Genomic DNA, 14,313 nt, shown 5'->3' with positions numbered 1-14,313 from the left:
AAAGTGTTAAAAGAGTTTATTTTGACTTAAATATTTTTCATATAAATATATTTTTGATATAGTGTAAAAAGATGTATTTTTTGATATTTTTTTAATTAAGTAACTAAATTAAGTATAGAAAGTAATTTTTTTTTTATTATTCGTTATCGGACTAAAATTTAATGGTTTAATATTTTTAAAATTAATATTTATATTTAAATTTGTTTAATACCTATTAATAGGTAATACCCATTGAAAAGTATTTCATACATATAATTAGAGACAGACCTACATAAAATCGAGGGGTAGTTACCCTTTGAAAAAAAATCGAAAAAAAATGTATATACATTTTAATTAATTATGACATATATTTGTAATAAAATATAATATTTATAAATATAATAATGCATATATATGATAAATGTTAAAATTTTAAATCCCACCAAGATAATATTAATCTTACTTTTGCCCTTACTTTTAAAAAAAATTACCTTCCCTCACTTTAAATCCTAATATTATATTATTTATGTTTGCTCACATTTTTATATTATATTATATACCTCTCTCTAGCTAAGAAGCTGAAGCTGAAGCTATATATATAGCTTCTCCACATAGAATATTATATTACTACTACTCATTATTATAGATAGAGTGTGGTTTATTCATATTGAGAGTGTTGTTTTTGTGTATTATATAAGGCCTTGTTTGGGGGTACCAAAAAAGAAAGAAATAAAGGGTTACTTTGTTTTAATGATATGATGAGAAGAATAGTTAGAAAATGTTCACATTGTGGGAAAACAGGTCATAATTCAAGGACTTGTAAAACTACTACTACTCATCATCATGCCCTTATTAGGCTCTTTGGAGTCCAATTATATTCTTCTTCTTCTAATTCTAATTCTTCTATGGAGTTTATGTCATCATCATCGTCGTCTTCGTCGTCTTCTTCATTCTCTAGTACTACTTATGTTATGGATCATTTTACAGAGAAGAAGAAGTTTTCTCATAATAATAATGGTAGTTATCAAACAAAGATCAATTCCAAGAAAGGTTAGTTTAATTCAACTTTTATTCTATAAATTTAATATTATATATTTATCATAAGAGAAACAAGTATAATTATATGTAAGAAAAGAGAACTAATTTTCTTTAGTCTATAATTTTGATACTATAATACTCAAAACTTTTATGGGTCCCTTGATGTTGTTATTATTTTCACGAATATTTGTTATAAGGATCATGAGGTCTAATGTTCTTATTATTTTATGAATAAACGTTTCTTTTTTTTTTTTTTTTTTTTAAAAAAAAAAGAAATATAATAGGTAGATAAAAATAGAATTAAAGAAATGAAGAACTAATTTTCTTTGAGAATTAATTTTAATATTGTCTTCTAATTATTATTAGAATGTTTAATACATATATGCTCCAAAATCTATTCCGGATGCTTTAGTACAATTTATTTAGGGCCCGTTTGGCATAACTTTTGGAAAGGGGTATGTTGAAAAATACTACTTTTATTAATCAATTAATCAAATTTACCTCTAATTTTATATTTAATTGAAACATACCTCTTTTTATATGTATTGTACCCAAAATACCCTGACATAAGAGAGTCACATGGAGAGTATCTTGAAGTGACAGGGGCAAAATTTGTACTATGTTTTTTAAAAAAAAAAGATAAAAATGATAAACTTTAGAAAAGAGGGTAAAAATAAAAGAGGATAATATAAAAAGAGTATAGAGTGTAATTTCCTCTTTTGGAAAAGCTAAAAGCTGCTTTTTGAAAAAGCTACGAAAAAAAATGTGTTTGGCAAACAGTCAAAAAACAACTTTTTGAAGAATTTTTGGAGAAGCTACAGCTAAAAGCTAAAGCTGCTCCAACCCAACTTTTAGAAAAAATTATTTTGATTAAAAGACTATAATAATTTTTTTTTGTACTAAAATCATATTTACTTATTTATTACACATTAAAAAAATTAAATAAACTAATTATAATAAAATAATAATTATTAAATCTCTTATTTTTTTTAATATTAACAAGCAATATCAACTTAGAATTTTTCTTATATACTTGTGTTTCTAATTTTTTTATTTTTTATATTTGATAAAACATAATAAACAAATACTATAAATTATTTTTTATCAAATTCATATAAATTTATATTTGAAAAAAAATTAAAAACGTATAAAAAAAATAAAATATTATATAAAATAAGATTTTACATATTTGTGATTACAATAAACTAAATTATAACATTATCATAATCATTATAATAGATCTTAACAATTCACATTACTTTAAAATTTATAATTTACCAAACACTCAGCTCAGTTTTTTTCTACAGTTTTGCTACAGCTGCTTTTTCTCACAGCACAACTACTGCTACTTTTTCCCACAGCACAACTGTGCCAAACTGACCCTTAATCATTAGCTTTTCCAACTAATCAATTTTGATTTATTCTCTTTATTAGTACTTCCTTTTTAGCTACACAAAAATTCTTCTTTTTTTTTTTTTTTTTTTTTTTTTTTTTTTCTCAATTCATGCTTAATTGCTTATTGTATATATTTCTTTCTTCTAAAATCTGCACGTTTACTACCACTCCACTATTTTTTATTGGCAAATTAAATACCATATATACTTAATATTATATAATAATTATTAATTTGGTAAAAATAATTATATATAAATGATATTATAGGAGGCATGGCATGGACTGTGGAAGAGCACAAGAGGTTCTTAATAGGGCTAGAAAAGCTTGGAAAGGGAGATTGGAGAGGCATTTCTACCAACTTTGTTCACACAAGAACTTCTACCCAAGTCGCTAGTCATGCTCAAAAATTTTTTAATCGACACACCAATATTTATAAAATTAATCGTCGTCGTTCCAGTCTTTTAGATGTACGTACATATATTAATTATGTTTTTTAATTATATAATACATGGAAGAGATTTTAATAGTTATAAATACTTTATTTTCATAATATATAATAACGGGTAATATTTTTTTATGCAGATGGGAGGAGACAAAATATTTTATAAGCGCGGTGAAAAATTTGATGAAAAAACTAGTAATTATACTAAAAGTACCTATTTTGATGATGTTTTAAAAATCAATCATTTAGAGAGGCCAATATATATGAATAATGAATATAAATATGATCATGATGATGATTATAAACATCATCACTCATCTCCAACTTCTCATAAACATCATCACTCATCTCCAACTTCTGAATTAGAGCTCAAACTTGGAGCACCAAACACATCAAACACTATTACTAAAACAAGTCCTCAAAATCTTCTATTTTATTAATATGTTATTAGTAATAATTAGATGTATTATATTTTGTTTATTTGAGTCATATGTTTGTTTGGCTAAATTATGCAATTTAATTTAATTATTATAAATTTGAAATCATGTAGTTATAGTTTTCAATGTTATACTCTTTCTTTTATTAGCTTATAGACATTATTGTTACTCTATTTAGGTTTATCCTTGTTAGTGATATTATAACTATATTTATAGTGCTTTTTAATTTTTATGATTTGCTTTTTTCATTATCCTAAAATTGTTTTATTAATGAGACTATTTATTTGTCAAGAAAAAAGATCAATAATTACAATTCTAGTTTATTTTATATTAATTTACATGTAAAATATGTTTAAATATTTAATGAACTTAATTAGATTGTTTTAGTCTCAATTTTTATGGTTATTATTTTCAATTAATTTAGAAAAAAAAAAGACAATAGATTTATTTGAGATTGAGATGTTGGGGGGTATTTTATTGTCATCGATTCATTGAACATGGCTAAATGGGTTTTTACCCACAACCACTATAGGTGTATTGATATTATTACTATTTTTATGAATATTTGTTGTAACGATTCAGAGGTCTAACTATTTCTATGAATGAAGGTATTTTTTTTTTTAAAAAAAAGATTCATTGAATGAATATATTGTTTTTATCAGAATAAAAAAAAAAGAATATATTGTCGGCAATTTTTTATTTCGAATTTTCCTTTAATTAATTGTCAGAAACATAATTAAAAATCAGAGATATATAGGACAAAATGTTATAAATTTTCTTTGACAAACACCCTATTATATTATTGCACGTGCCTATATATTTTTTGTTTTCATATTTTCTACTTTATTTATATTATATGGTTCTAATACTTCCAATAGAATAGATTTTTTTCGAATTAGTACTTTCAATTTCAATAGAAGTATAATATATTAATAGTTGTTTCTACAATGTCCTTTTTAAAAGTAATGTAGTAATGTACTATCTAATTATTTTGGTATATAGATATACTAATGTAATATCTATTTATTTCGGCATTTAGAAAAATTTTTGAGTTTAATTTTTTAATTTATATTTATGTACGTTATAGTTATTTAAAAAATTTTATGAACTTTTAATAAATTCGATATAATTTACAATATAGAAAGTTCAAATATTTTATTTCACAAGCATATAAAATAAAATAGTAACGTGTACAATACACTGTTTAAATTCTATTTTCGAAGTGTCAAATTTTTTTGAATTTCTTACAATTTTACAAGATGTCTTAAATAATTATAACGTACATGATCATAAAAAAAATTAATTAAAAATTTATTTCAAATACCAAAATAGATAGGGATATATTTGCCCATCTTTTTTCTATTATAAAATTTTTCTATATTAATAACTAATATAATATCGTAATATGCATGAAGTTTCATTTTAAAATTAATTGATAATAAGAAGAAGTAATTTATGTATCTTACATACTTATTAATTTTTTACATATTAGTAATGTGATTTTTTTTAATTAGGTGATATATGATATGTAATGTAAAACTTTGAAGTGAAAAAGAAATAATAATATATTTTGAGAAAAATTCACAATTTTATATGATGATTGATTGAGTTGGTTATTTATAAGAATCCATGGGGGCATTTTGTAGAGTGCACTACATGACAAAAAACCATATAGTAATAACATTTGTCAGTTTTTCAAATACACATTTAAACTTTTGTTCTATGAAAAAATAAAAATAGTGACATTTGAACAACCGGAGAATGTCTTCTTAATTATTTAATTTCCACAAACAAAAAATCAAAGTTTTCATGTACTACATCAATGTACACGTCACCAACACATGTATTGTTTTGTTACATTTTTATAATATTAAAATAATATAATTACGTGTTGTATGGTATTAATTTTATTGATATTTTTTTTACTTAGATCAAGGGTTCGAAATTCACTCTATCTCCTCTTAAAAGGGATAAAGAAAGACTTGATCCTTACTAGAGGCAGTAATATCTGTGTGATGAGCGCTTTTGAAGTGATTACCGATGATCCAATTAAGGTAGACTAAGATATAAGACCCTTATAACTGACACGTAGTCCCCAAAATTGTCAAAATGACCGAAAAAGTGAGGAAAGGATCTCCGCCACATGATCCCCTTATACATATTCCTTATCCTTTACTTGGTTTCCGATTGAAGTCCTCCCACGCAAGGAATCTATGGACTATCCATTAGGGCAAACACTATCACTTGTTACTTTCAAATAAGTGCTCCTTCTAAAACAGGATCAAAGTGTTACCATGAGATTCGAACTCAGAGTGAGGAACTTATGCATAGAGTCCCAACCACTATACTACTCAGTGGCAATGACAAAATCAAGAGCCAATGCCATGCCCTCAATTTTTTTTTTTTTAAAAATTATACGTAAAAATTAATGAAAAAAATTAAAAATAAATAATTTTTTATATTATTTACACGAGTTGGCTCCCTTTTAAATTTCAGCCTGGTATATAACATACAAATGTTGCTTCGAAGGCTTAGAGTAAGATTTTCGAATTTAAACAAATAAAAATGATTGGACTTGCGCTTCTCTCTCTCTCTCTTAGCGATTTCATTCTTTTTGATTTCGAATTCTGAGAATTTGGGGGCGCATCGAAACCCTAGATTTGCTCCCATTGTTGACTGATCCGTTCGAGCTTTCATGTTTTATGTTTGTGTTTTTGGGTTTTTGTATTCGTTTCCTTAAACCCTTTCTCCACGGTGACCTAAATTTAGAGTCTTGGTTTGGTTTGTTGCGTTTTGAACCCCAATATTTAGATTACGTTTGTGACCTTCAAAATAGTTTCTGATTTGTTTGTGGTTAATTCCCACAATGTATTTACGAAAGATTAGTGGTGTGTATATAATTGTACGACCCTTGTTCTTCTCGCTTTGAGTTTTAGTTTGTGATGGCTATATTATATTTATTTCTATTACATTTGAGGGTTTATATTATTATAGTTTTTGCTTTTTAAAATTTCAATTTTGTTTTGGTTTTTTTAAAAAAAACAAAAAAAGACCTTGATTTATTATTTAAAAGTTGTCTTGTCGTTTTGACATGTTTGGTATGTGATTTTTGCTGTTGAGTGGTGTGTGATTTTTTTTGTTGAGTGGTGTCGTTAGTTTTGAGTGGTGTGATTTTTGCTGAAAGTTATGAGTTTGTTGAGTTAGAATTGTCGTGGGCTTGGGAACCCCCGAGTTGTTCAATTCCTTAAAGAAATAGTTTTTCAAAAGAGACCCAATTTAGTTTTTTTTTGTGTGAGACAATTTGCAAGAAAGACAAAGTTGATTGTGTTAGAGCTTTATTGGGCTATGATAGAAGTTTTGTTGTTGAGGCCCGTGGACATAGTGGGGGTCTTGCAATGTTGTGAAAAAATTAAGATGATGGCAAACTTCTTAGTTTTAGTAATAATCACATTGATTTGGAGTTGAAGCTTGACGAATACCCTTTGTTTCGTGCGACTGGCTTCTATGGTGAACCTCAGAGGAGTTTGCGTGGGAATTCTTGGAGACTTATTCGGCAGCTTGTTGGGGAATCGATTCTTCCTTGGTGTTTAATGGGAGATTTGAATAATGTCCTTCATCATAGTGACACGAGAGGTAGTCGACCTTATCCAAGCTCGTTAATTCAGGGATTTCAAGATGTGGTTTCAAATTGCAGTCTTATTGATATGGAGTTGGTGGGCTATCCTTTCACTTGGGAGAAAGGGAGGGGTACGGAGGCATGGATTGAAGTCCATTTGGATAGAGCTCTCGTCACGCATGGTTGGAATGATCTTTTTCCGGATGCAAGGTTAGAAAATTTAGAAATTTTTGCTTCTGATCATTGTCCTATTTTGTTGAATCTTAATTCATTTAGAAAATTGGTTAGTTTAAAGAAATTTCGGTTTGAGAATGCTTGGGTGCGTGAGCCTATGTGTCGCCAAATTGTGCATGATAATTATGATGTTTGTAAAGTCCTTTTTTGGCAAGTTAGTTGACAAAATAATTTTTCCATTTATGGTAAGATTGGTGTGCATTCATATTCGATTTCTTACCTTATAAATTCGGATTGTAGTTGCCCTTTTCCTTGTTTGGAAAGTTGCACTTTCAGCTGAACTTTCCTTTGTTGAAAACTTCTCAAAAGAGAAGGAATTCTCTTTTGGAAAGTTGTCTTTTTTAGGGAAACTTTGTTTATTGCCTTTTCCTTATTGATTTCGATTGTATCTTGATACAATCAGAATATCTAATCTGTTTTTGGCAGGAATCAAGCATTGAAAGAAAATCGGACCCGATTTTAGTAAGTTTCCCGTTTCTGGGCAGATCTGCTTCGTCAGCATCCGAATCTGATGTAGCAGATCGTGTTTCTTTTGGAAATTTTTTGTACAGCTGCTAATTCGAACTTGTGGTTGCCTCTTTGGTTTCTATGATCTATAAATAGAGCCTAGAGAGCAACCATTCGAATTACCTCTTCCATTATTCATTTTCTACATTTATCTTTTGAGAGAAGAGAGTCTTTCTTTGTTTTGTGAGAGCCTAGTTGTTCATCTAGGTTCTAGTTGTTCTATTTCTGTTCTTACTCTATCCTAGAGGTTGTGAAGAACTACTTGACTGAACAAGAGATTGGTCTTCGGGAGAAGACTTGATAAAGCCTTACTTCGGGAGGAAGTAAGCAATTGGTCTTCGGGAGAAGACTTGATAAAGCCTTACTTCGGGAGGAAGTAAGCACTTGGTCTTCGGGAGAAGACTTGTTGAAGCCTTACTTCGGGAGGAAGTAAGCACTCACACTTCAAAGACGAAGGGAGTTCGGGCTTGAAGGTGTTTCAAGAAGTCAGATTCATAAAGTGGATTACAAAGGATTGCGGCAATTCTTTAGAGGGAGTCTAAACTTGTTTAAGTCAATTGTCTTTGTAATTTTGATACTTTATTAATTGATTTCATTCTCTGGGCGTGGCCCCGTGGACTAGGAGTGTTCGGGAGAACACTGATACCACGTATAAATCTCTTGTGTCAAGTTATTTATTTTTCTGCAAATATTTTATATTCTGCCTGTTCAGTTTTGCTGTAGCAGAATTACTTTCTGCTGCTGCAAACGCTTACAGTTTTTATATTTTCTTATATACAACTGACATTTGCAAAAACACGGTTTTTCAATTGGTATCAGAGCGGGACACTAAACTCTTAGTGTGGTCCTATAACGTTTTTGTTAGAATGTCATTTTTTGCAGAAGGAAGTTCTATTTCTAGACCACCATTGCTTAATGACTCTAACTATCCTTATTGGAAAGTTAGAATGAGGGCCTTCATCAAATCTCAAGATGAGAAGGCGTGGAGAATGGTCCTATCAGGTTGGTCTCCTCCAGTTGAGACAGATTCTTCAGGTAATACTACTATAAAATCTGAACTGGAATGGTCTATTGAAGATGATAAACTATCTGCCTACAATAGCAAAGCCTTGCATGCTATCTTTAATGGTGTAGGTGAAGGTTACATTAAACTTATATCATCTTGTGTTTCTGCTAAGGAAGCTTGGGAGATTCTTCAAACTCAGTTTGAAGGAACTTCTGATGTGAAAAGATCTAGATTTATCATGCTTCAAACTAAATTTGATGAGCTTAGAATGTCTGATAATGAAACTTTAACTGAATTCTATGAAAAATTATCTGACATTGCTAATGAATATTTTGCTCTTGGAGAAAAGCTTGATGATTCTGTTCTTGTGAGAAAAATTGTTAGAGTTCTTCCAGAAAGGTTTGATACTAAACTTCTGGCAATGGAGGAAGCTAAAGATTTTAGCACTATGAAAGTGGAAGAATTGATGGGTTCCTTACGTACTTTTGAGTTAAATCAACAGATTAAACAAAAGGACAAACCCAAATCCATTGCTGATAAAGGTAAAAGTATTGCTTTGAAAGTTGCTGATAATGAAAATTCTGATAGTGAATGTGATGATGAGATTGCTTTATTAACTAAGAATTTTCAGAAATATATGAAAAAGATGGGAAATAAAAAGAATATTTCGAAAGGTTCAAAAGGTAATACTTTCATTAAACCATCTGTCTCTAACAAAAAGGGAATTCAGTGCAGGGAATGTGAAGGTTTTGGGCATATTCAAGCTGAGTGTGCAAACACTTTGAAAAAGAATAAGAAAAGTTTCAATGTCACTTGGAGTGATGATGAAACCGAAAGTGATGAAGATATTCTTTGCGAAAATGTTGCCCTAACCTCTGTTATGACTAATGTGTTGTGTGATTCACAGGTGAAAGCTAAATTGGTATGTCTGAATAATACCACCAAACAAGAGGAATCAGATTCAGATGAGTCTAAAATCTGTGAAGAATCTCTTGCTGAATCATACAAAGTCATGTATGAAAAATGGATTCAGGTTGCTTCTGAAAATAGAGAGTTGAATAAATTGAATAAAAAATTGTCTCATCAGATTGAAATGTGTAATTTGAAAATAAAAGAATATGAGACAAATTTTTGTGATAAAGATGAAAAAATCTCTCTATTAAAGAAGGAACTTGAAAAATTTAAGAAAAATGTTCAAATGCTTAATCCTGGATCTTCTATTTTTGAAAAAGCTCAGAATGCAGGTCAGAGAGGTTTCGCAGGCCTTGGTTCTAATGGAATGGAAAGTTCTGGAGTCACGAAGTTTGTAAAATCTAGTGTTCCAACGAATCACCTTGAGGCTACAAACTCTGCCGTAACAGTTTTACAGCCTGTTGCAGCAAGAACAGCTTCTGATGCTGCAAAATCTCCAGGATTTTCGAAAAGGGTAAGATCTCAGGTAAAAAGATTTGTTCCCATTTGTCATTTTTGTGGTAGAAAAGGACATATCAGACCTAAATGTTTCACGTTGAACAATCTGTTTAAAACAAATTATTTTGATAATTTGAAAAAATCTCAAAAGAAACATAAAGGTTTGAAACAAATATGGGTGAAAAAGAAGTGTCTAGCTGGTTTCTCTGATAAAACTGCTGCATCTCAAATGTGGTATTTTGACAGTGGTTGCTCTAGACATATGACAGGTGACAATGATTTTTTGACTAACATTCGGCCTATGCAATGTGGAGAAGCCACTTTTGGTAATGGCCTATCTGGAAAAGTTGTTGGTATGGGAACTCTAAATTTTGAAGGGTTACCTAGACTGAAAAATGTGATGTTAGTTGAAGGACTGAGGGCTAATTTACTTAGCATCAGTCAAATCTGTGATCAAGGGTTTACTGTTTCTTTTGATAGTGATCATTGTTATGTTCTGAATGATGTCAATGAATGTATCTTGCAAGGATTTCGATCCAATGATAACTGTTACACTCTAACCCCTGTGTTTACTTGTCATTCAGCTATCAACAACACCACAGATCTGTGGCATTGTTAGGTTATTTTTAGTAGTAATTTTAGATTAAGTTTAGTATATTTTTAATTAAGTTTTAATCGTGTTTGGAGCATTTTTACGCTTGTTATCTTTTATTTTTACAGATTTAAAATAGAAGAAGATTAGAAAAATATCAGAGAAAAAGATGGGAAAAAGATAAAAAAAAAATATCATGATATTTAAAATAGAGAAAATTGTGGAAGCCGAAACTTCAAGCCTGAATTCGACGGTGTTCTGATTGGATTTTGGAAAAAGTTGAAACATGAAAGTTCTAGATCTCTCTTTTATCTTTCTGGAACATCTTGAATCGTCCGATTCCGAGCAATATTGAGAGAGATATGGCCAAAATACTATCAGTCAACGCAGCAGAAAAAAAATATCTCGTTTGAGGTTTCCCAAAAATTTAAATTCGAGTGGGAATTTAAATATTGCGTTTTTTTCCATATTTTTAGGCCTTCAATGCCTATATAAAGGGAAGAAGGGAGTTGATTTCATCAAGCAATTTTAGAGAGAAAAACAGAGAGAATACAGATGGAAAGTGGAGAGATCAACTGCAATATTGGAGGCATTCTTCAGAGGGTTTTCAGCATTCTTCTCTTATCTATTTTTATCTCTTCTCTTAAAGTTAATATGTGTGATTGTGCTCTCATGAACATGTGTAGCTAAACACTTTAATTAGGGTTAGATGGATATTGTTTAACATTGTTTATGGTTTTAATATGATTAATTTTCCCCCTAATTTCTATGTATTCTATTTTATTTGTGCTTAATTACTTTTAATTGCCTGATCACCAATTAACTGTCTATGATTTTGATGCGAGATCTGAGAAGTGAGTGTCAAATATGCTATAGTAGAATAGAACTGAATTTTGATATAGGACGAGAGTACCTATATGGTTTAGATAGCTTATAGGGTTTCTGTGTTTAATGCCTGTTGCATGTTAAATTTATCACGAGAGTAGAAAGTTTGCATGTAATTGAGGTTTAAATATCTGAGAAGACTATAAATTACCTTAGTAAACCTGCTATTGCATTGGAATTAATATTAGGGAAATAATCATATTAGACCATATTCAATAGAAACAATTGAAATCGACACCCTAGTTTTTATTAACTTTAAATTTTCTTGTATAATTTTTTCTTACTAGTTTCTTATTCTTAATTCTTTCTTTATTTTTTATTTAACCAAATAGAAGTAAAAGTTTAATTTTAACGTACTTAACTACACTCCCTGTGGGATCGACCTCACTCCTAGTGAGTCTACTACTTTAAACGATACGTACACTTGCGTGTGCAAAAATATCGCAACAAGTTTTTGGCGCCGTTGCCGGGGAGTGATAGTTAATATTATTAAAAATTAAATTTTGTTCTAATTTGTTTTTTCTTTTTAGTTTTAGTATTAATTTTGTTATTTCAAATTTTTATCTTTTTAGTACTAATTTAGTTTTATTTTATTTTACTAATGTTTTATTGATGAGCTTGACCTGCAAGGTAAATCCAGATGCTATACCTTGAGGATTTTGCCCAACAACACAATGAGCCATTTTATTCTGCTTGGAGGAGATTTAAAGAGTATGGAGAGAGATGTTATCCCACTTTCTCAAGTGGGTGTTTTACGTGGCTATTTTATAATGGACTTAACGATGAAACAAGAAGCTGGGTTGATTATGGAGCAGAGGTCACTGGAGCACCTCTATTAATGAGAGGATATGACGTAATAGATCTATTGAATAATATGGCAGATTTTGATTACGACTGGCATTGGGATCCATCACTTCAGGGTTGGAGTCACCAATACCCACCTTATTGCCCAAATTCATCCCAACAATCTGAAAAAGAGGAGCAACTACTAGCACTTATGCAATCACTTCCAGGAGAGATTAATCGCTTAACTGACATGGTGAGATCCTTATGTGATAATTCAATGGCTCATGATTCAGAATGTAATAACTCCAATAATGAAAGTTATGGAAGTTATTGCTACAATGAAGAAGGGCCATTAGTTGAATACAAGGAAGGTAATGAGCCTACAATTGAAGATCAAGATCCTTGTGAAGAGGAACTCATTGAATATGAAATCACAAGTGAGGGTATGAATAGCCACGTGGAGAGTGAGCAACAAGAAGAAGGTTTGTTAGATGAAAGAGTAGATACTGTGACATTGGGGGATGAGGAAGAACATGGCATCACTGATTCGACTTCATCAATGATATTGACTAATAAACCACCAATAAATCTATATATTTCATCAACACCATATTACATCCTCTGCGAGCTACGAAAGGCTTCTCCCCAAGCACATCATCCAAAGTCTTATGTTGTTGGTGCTGACTTTGGTTCAAACTCATCGCTTGCCAAGCTTGAAGGCAAGTACAACAACAATTTTCAAGTTGTCTTGCATGACGCTTATTATGGGCGTCAACCGCTTATTGATGTGGCACCCAGGTAAGTTTCCTTTCCTTTTTCTTTAATGTCACATTGGGGACAATGTGTCACTTTAGTTTGGGGGGAGCAGTGACTTAATTTTTATTTTGAGTTTTTTTTTAAGTTTTATGTCTTTTAATTTTTAGTTTTTAGTTTTTATTGTTTTGAGTCAATTTTCTTAATGTGAGCCAATTTAAAAGTAGGTAGATAGCATGATTTGAAAAGTTCACTTATTTTCAAAAAATCCGTGTGCTTGGTGATATTACATTCTTGACTAATTTCAATTTTGAGCATGGAATCATATTAGGTAATTTGCTACTAATTGAATTATTTTATGTATGCTGATTGTGGAATGTGGAAAATTGTTTGAAATAAATTCTAGAACTTGCTTGCTTGCTATTTGAGGCGAAATAATAAATTATGCATGATTAGGAAAGTGATTTAGGCAATTTTTTTGATCGATTGTGCCTTTCAAGCCATCCTTGTAATTTTTATCTTAGTTACCCTTTTTTGAGCCTTAATCTATTCTTTGTTCTACACATATTAAGCCTAAAAAGATAAACCCCATGAATATCCAAAATTTCAAACCTAATCATACCATAAGTAGATCTTTAGTTTGGGGGAATTTGGATGGGAAGTTTGTTGTATGTGTGTGGAAAAAGTGTGAAAATTGAGAGAATATAAAAAAAAAAAAAAAAAAAAAAAAAAAATTGATTGACAACAACTTGAAAAAAAAAGGAGAAAAGAAAGAAAAATCTGACAACTAGTGTCAAATCTAGAAAAAAAAAAAAAGATCACTACTACAAAAATACCCTTTAGAGGCGGTTTTTTAGCCCTTTAGGCGTCGGTTTTCGCGAAATTCGCTACCGACGCCTATCAGGGCGACGCTAAAGGGTTTATATGAACCGACGCCATATATACCCCTATGGCGTCGGTTATTAGCTAGGAACCGACGCCATAGGGGTATATATGGCGTCGGTTCCTAGCCAATAACCGACGCCATAGGGGTTGTAGGAACCGACGCCAAAAGTGAGCAGATTTCAGTTTTTTTCATTTTTTTTAATTTAATTATATAATTTTAATTTTATATTTATTAATTTATATATTATTATATTTAATTTAAATTACATATTTATTTAATTTAATTATATATTAATTACATTTTAAATTAAATAGTAATTAAATTTGGGTAAAAATATAATTTGATTT

General features: G+C 30.1%; 1 protein-coding gene across 1 annotated transcript; it reads left to right on the top strand.

Annotated features, from left to right (window-relative positions):
- The first annotated feature begins 604 nt into the window (after positions 1-604).
- LOC115702452 (transcription factor MYBS3-like) lies at positions 605-3,446 on the top strand. Its single transcript, XM_030629905.2, has 3 exons — positions 605-1,029; positions 2,680-2,879; positions 2,995-3,446. Exons 1-3 carry the CDS (start codon positions 735-737, stop codon positions 3,292-3,294), a joined length of 795 nt encoding a protein of 264 aa, XP_030485765.2. The 5' UTR covers positions 605-734; the 3' UTR covers positions 3,295-3,446.
- The last annotated feature ends 10,867 nt before the right edge of the window (positions 3,447-14,313 follow it).

This window comes from Cannabis sativa, chromosome X (assembly GCF_029168945.1).
Source record: "Cannabis sativa cultivar Pink pepper isolate KNU-18-1 chromosome X, ASM2916894v1, whole genome shotgun sequence".
Classification (NCBI taxonomy): Eukaryota; Viridiplantae; Streptophyta; class Magnoliopsida; order Rosales; family Cannabaceae; genus Cannabis; species Cannabis sativa.
The sequence above is the reverse complement of the archived record's forward strand: the minus strand, read 5'-3'. Positions and strand labels throughout refer to the sequence as shown.